Genomic DNA, 6,105 nt, shown 5'->3' on the forward strand with positions numbered 1-6,105 from the left:
GTAGGGAAAAAAAAATCACACAACGAACAAACAATTAAACATGCATCGTACGATTCACATGGTTCGGTGGAAATCCATCTACCAAGAAAAAAATATTGCATGCGGAGTTTCGCATGTCTGTATAATATCCAACATATGGCCATGTCGCCATGCCTTTACACGCGGCCCATCCGTGTTATTATTCGGACATACAATGTTTTCTCGATGTACATAAGTGAGTTAAAGTAGCTCTCTTTCTATCCTCCAGTGACCAATGTTATGATCATGCACAGACACCAATCAGCTATTCTTAAAAGCTGATTGATGAACAAAAACTGCTATTCTTAAAAGCAATAATATTGAATTCATGCATGCAATATTAGCAATTCGAGATCCTAAACTGGTTTAATTTTACTGATCAGCAATGATATTTTATCTAAATTTTGATATAATTTATACATTAGATTTTTAAGTAAATTTAATCATTGTAAAGTTTATGTGCTGCTAACACACACACACACAGACACCAATTAGCTAATTTAGATCTTAATTGTCGAATGCAAATAGAAAGAATATTACATACGATCGAGTCCATATGTAGAATTACTTTCAGACATTGCAAAAAATACGAATATAACTTTATACTCGTTCTATATTTCGAATGTAATTCTGTATATATATATATACCATTTACTAAAAAAGTCGTGGGACTGAGCAAATATTATGTTGTGTTGACCGCATATCGAGATGATGATTCAGATGGGCCGCCGGTGTCACTGAGACAATGCAAAAAATGTGAATATAACATTATACGTGTTCTATATATCGTACATGCAAGTTGTACATATTACACATGTTATATTTGTGTCGAGATAATGATTTGGATGGGCCGCCCCGTGTCACTCAGACAATGCAAAAAATGTGAATATAACATTATACACGTTCTATATATCGTGCATGCAAGTTGTACATATTACACATGTTATATTTGTTATACTTTGTCAACGCATGTCTGCATAATAATTTGGATGGGCCGGCGTGTGACATACGACAGCATGACCGCATTCGGATCATCGTCTAGACGTGCGGTCCACCGCAAGTGATACTTCCTCCATGGGATTCCACGAACATTTATTAGCTGGCTTTAAAAGCCACACCACAAATGCAGCCTTATAGCCACCTCAGTTAGCTCTTAGCCACTTAAGTTTCATTCAAGTAGGTGCATTATCAGTATATACAATTTCCCACAAAATTGCAGTCTTTATCTCCACTATGTGATCAATGTGTCTCTCATAGAATTCATTTCAGAAGTTTCTTTACTCTATAAATTCATCATCTTTACTCATATTCCTTCCAACCAAAGCCAGCAGCCTAAGAACAAGAACAAGTTTGTACTTCACAAAAACTTTATTTGCAAATATATCCTTTTTTTTTGTAAAATCAATTTTCTTCTCTTTGTTTTTGATTTCAGCTCATCAGCCATGAAGCACTTGCTTCTGCTTCTGCTCATCTCATTGGGTTTGGCAGCCATTTTCACCACCTCTGCTCGTGTTGAAGTTGGAGGTAGCAAACACAATCATCCAAATTTCTTGAAGGAAGAATTAGAAGTAAAGAACAACAAAGAAAAGAAGATAATTAGTCCTGCTGGCAGCACTAATCCGACATCATCAAAGTTTGTTAATGATGACTTGAAGAAAGAAAATAAAGATATAAATAATGGTGTTGGTGATAAATATCTCACTGTTAGCATTGATGATGATGCATATCCAAGTGCTAATGGAGCATCCATTGATACACATCATATGATATCTATTGAGCAGTATAAGAGGATTATCAGTGACAGACCATTCCATCCATGAGATGGCCAACATCTACTGATCATCATCATCAGCTTGTTATATCTATATCTATGGTATTATATATGCTATGCTCATATATGTGTGGAGCATAAGACACTATGGATGTGTGCTCTATGTGTTATATTTATGTGTCTAATGAGGGAGGTTGCATGCATGCATGAATCTATGATATATGATGTTTATTGAAGGTTTGCTTGGATATGATATATATAGTTTGTTGAATGAGGCATGCTACTTAATAGTTTCTTTTATTTATTTATTTTTAGTTTTTTTTAGGTTTTTGTTTATTGTTAAGAAAATCTAGAAAATGGTTCTCATAGATTATGTAGATATAAAGAACTCAAGTTATTTATGATAAAAAAAGTATAAAATCAATTGTGTTTATATATATATATATATAATGAAATTTAATTATTTAAGAAAATATCTTTTCTAGATTTGTATGTATCTCATAGAGATAAAACATGTAATTCAAATACAATCATAAGATAATTATTTATGTCTATTTTATAATATGACTAGACAATAAGCGGTTAAATTATAACACTTTCATTTCAAAATATAAGAAAATGAAATAATAAAATAAGATTTTGCTAATCTAAGCATTTGTAAGAGTGGATTGAAAAGAAGAAATGATTATATGTCATTAGTTCTTCACATTGGAACCAATTATTTTATATGAGAGTTTGAATTTGTTGCCCAAATTATCAACAATAACAACAACAACAACAACAACAATAAAGCCTTACTACATGAATCCTTTTTCTCTATCGAGCCCTATTTAGTGTCATATTTTCATGTAGTTCTAATAAATTAAGATCACTTTTTTATACAATAAGCCCAAGTCTTCCTAGGTCTACATCTGTCTTTCTAAATGTATAGCTTCCATTGTTGATACCCTAATTATCAACAAAACAAAAAAATTAGTATTAGTTTTCAAAATGGACTTCATGAACAAGGATATCAAAGAGCATGAGTTTTAGTAAATGAAGTATAATTCATGTGGCAAATTAGGGAGAATCCATAAGTACCATGTAAAAATGGATGGCTTGAGGCTTGCCTCCCTATAGTTTTCTCTTTCCCTAGAATTATGGTGATATTCTTTTATTTTTGAAGTGCTTTTTATCCCTTTTCCAATTGTGTTCTCTTCAAGTAATTGTCTTCTCTTATGCATTCCTTTCTTGGTGTTTTCTTAATTATCTTTATGTATTATTTCTTCTCCTCTTCCAACATAGATCAAGTCAAAACATTTTTGCTAACTTTTCATCAATAAATCCTAGAAAGCCTAGAGTGCCACAAATCATATGCCAATCATAGCTTGCAAGTTCAAAAACATGCATGTACTAGTCGAAGGAAAACTCCCAACTTAAATTTAAAACAACAAGCTAGACGTTAATCAAGCCTAATATCATCTTTGCATAGAGAAGTAGAATTAAAATTAAGATGGAGAGAATATATACTTTAATCAAGCCAGAAGTTAAATTTTTAGACATTAATTAATGAGCCTTTTGAATGGGAAATTGACTTTGAATAACTTAGCATTGGTGAGACATATCTTTGTTTTCTATTCAATTATCTTTTCTAGTGACTTTTTTAAAGAAGTTCTCTTAAATATTTATAAAATATACTTTATCATAAATATTTAAAAATTTGTAAAATATTTATAAGTTCTGAAAGGAGAAAAAAAAAATCATTTTCTTGTTTTTATGTAGGAATTTTTTTCATGAAAAAATTACAATATTGAAAATTTATCATTCAAAAAAATATATATAGATAAATGCAAATTTTATTGAAAAAATATATGTTTTAGTTGATTATAATAATATAAAGTAAAAAATATATATTTTCATCATTAAAAAAAAAGAGATTAAGGGTTTTGGCTTTGTGAAGTAAAAGTAATGTGAATTAACTCATCTATAACCATGTTTCATAAGAAAGTAACATATTTGTAAAATTTATAATCAAAACTCATAACATTATTTTACAACTACACATATTATTTTACAACACACACAGACACACACACACTCATATAGATACACATATCTATCATAAACAAACATATATAGATGTGTGTACACACATCTATATATGTTATATATATATATTTATATATACATATGTCCATCTATATATGTACATATGTATATGTACATATATACATATATACATATCTACATATATGTATGTAGATATCTATATATATACATATATGTAGATATGTACATGTATACATATATGTATATATGTAGATAGTGTGCGTGTGTATGTGTGTTGACTTCAAAGATGATATATACATCTCATGACTTCAAAGATAAAAATGAAGGCGTAAACCACCAAATCAATCCTTATCATTTCACAACTAGGATCATACACTTAACTCTTACGATAAACATAAACAGAACATGTTCTTCCATAACTCAACAATTCGATAAAATATTACATACAATAAATCTGAGATTTGATTGACGGCGTAAATTGCGCCACACCACCAAACATGGCATGGTGCTATTCACGCCGTCATCTGCACATCCGACCGACATGAAGTTATGGATACAAGCTTGAAGTTGGAGAAATGATTACGTTGGGTTGAGGAGGAGGTGGAGGGGGAGGCTCTGCTCTCTCATTACTTTCCATAAGCTCACGAGCAAACTTGTCTTCTACCACTTGTGCTGCCATTGAGCCATGCAGCAGCAGCAGAAGAAGCAGCGGAGCCAGCAGCTTCATTTCTGTAATTAGCTTTAGGGACTTATTTCTTCATTTTCTATCCACTTCTATTTATATTATATATATGAGCATATGTTTGATCATTTCTTTTGTCAAATATTTGACTAAGAATTAAGATAACTGATTTTTTCTAAAGAATTCTTAAGTATTTACATATCTTCCACCTAAATTTTGCTTTTTTATATTTATACCAATCAATTAAGAGTCCGTTTGGGGCAACTTGTGCGCTTCAGGATAAGCTGCTTATCCTAAAAAGCGACCCGCGGGCTGACCGCAGGGGTCGACCCGTGGCCTGCGTTTAGTGTAAAAACTCAAACTCAGTTTCAGATAAGCTGCCGAAACACACGAAAACGGTACCGTACTTATAAGCTGCCCTAAATCTGCACGAAAACGGTACAGCGACGTTTTGAAAACGGTACCGTACTTATAAGCTGCCCTAAATCTTTCGTATAACATAAAAAAATATCATTATTTTCATTTGTGGAAATGGGAAGACAACATTTAAGGGGCATGCATGTAAGAAAAATTAAGATTAGGTGTTAGATATGTAAATATATAGGAATTGAGTGGTATGTATGTAAATGTTTCTTTTTTAGAATATTATTTTTATTTTATAATGTATAGAAATTTGAAAAAAAATTGTCCTAAGCTTCTTGTATAAATAGGGTTAGGACCTAATTACTATTTTTACGTGGTACTAAAAAGAAAAAAAAAATTAGGTTGAAATATTCTTGAATGAATTGTAGAAATGGAGTTTGTTTAAGAAATTATCTAATTTGTTTTTAGATTAAGACTTGTACGCACGAATGCGGTTGTATACGTAAATACATATTTTCTTTTGTGTTTTCTAAATACGAAAAATAATACACTAAATTATTCCCACCTATCGAAGTGATTGAATCAAGCTCATCAACTTAATAAATGAAATCAAGCACATTAGCCGAAGTGTTGAATCTCATTGATCCCTCCTAAGAGGTTCCTCGCCCACTCGGGGAGGAAAAAAAGTTGCACGCGGAAACCGTACAAAGTACCGTGTTTGGACCCAAACACAGTCGTCCATCCCCCAAAAAGTGTATGACAATAGGCCCCACTTTTTATTTTTTTTATTTTTTTTTAAATTAAAGATGAAGGTTGTGATTAGAGACCGTACAAATTTCTACGTACTTTCTCTGTACGGAAAAATCACTCCTCGTTGAGAGACAGCTATTAATGAAGGTCATCATTATCGTCAATGACAAGGGTCCATCCTTTTTTAAAAGTGTCGCCTTACATACATGTCATTGTCTTTTCATCAAGATACCATGGATGGGTATCCTACCGCACTAAGTATATTTTATATTATGTTGTGAAAGTTTTTTAGTTCACTTCAAAATTATTGAATATATTTCATTATTTTTAAATCAAAAACATAATTTGAATATTTTGTTTATCAAATAAACTCAGTTGATTGATTTTTTATCAAATATTGAAAAATCAATGCACCAAAGTTCACTCAAAATCAAATGAAATTATGACATGGCTTTAAATCAGAAGAGAAAAT

At 31.4% G+C, this 6,105-nt stretch overlaps 1 protein-coding gene across 1 annotated transcript; it reads left to right on the forward strand.

Annotated features, from left to right (window-relative positions):
* Window positions 1-1,276: 1,276 nt before the first annotated feature.
* LOC110024684 lies at window positions 1,277-2,060 on the forward strand. The gene is made up of 2 exons (XM_020724792.1): window positions 1,277-1,366; window positions 1,451-2,060. The coding sequence occupies exon 2, from the start codon at window positions 1,461-1,463 to the stop codon at window positions 1,836-1,838; it is 378 nt and encodes a 125-aa protein (XP_020580451.1). The 5' UTR covers window positions 1,277-1,366; window positions 1,451-1,460; the 3' UTR covers window positions 1,839-2,060.
* The last annotated feature ends 4,045 nt before the right edge of the window (window positions 2,061-6,105 follow it).

The sequence above is a fragment of the Phalaenopsis equestris genome, unplaced genomic scaffold (genome assembly GCF_001263595.1).
Source record: "Phalaenopsis equestris unplaced genomic scaffold, ASM126359v1 Scaffold000266, whole genome shotgun sequence".
Lineage (NCBI taxonomy): Eukaryota > Viridiplantae > Streptophyta > Magnoliopsida > Asparagales > Orchidaceae > Phalaenopsis > Phalaenopsis equestris.

Coding starts and splice junctions, on each gene's coding strand:
- LOC110024684 (XM_020724792.1), top strand. CDS start 1,461: ATGAAGCACTTGCTTCTGCTTCTGCTCATCTCATTGGGTTTGGCAGCC.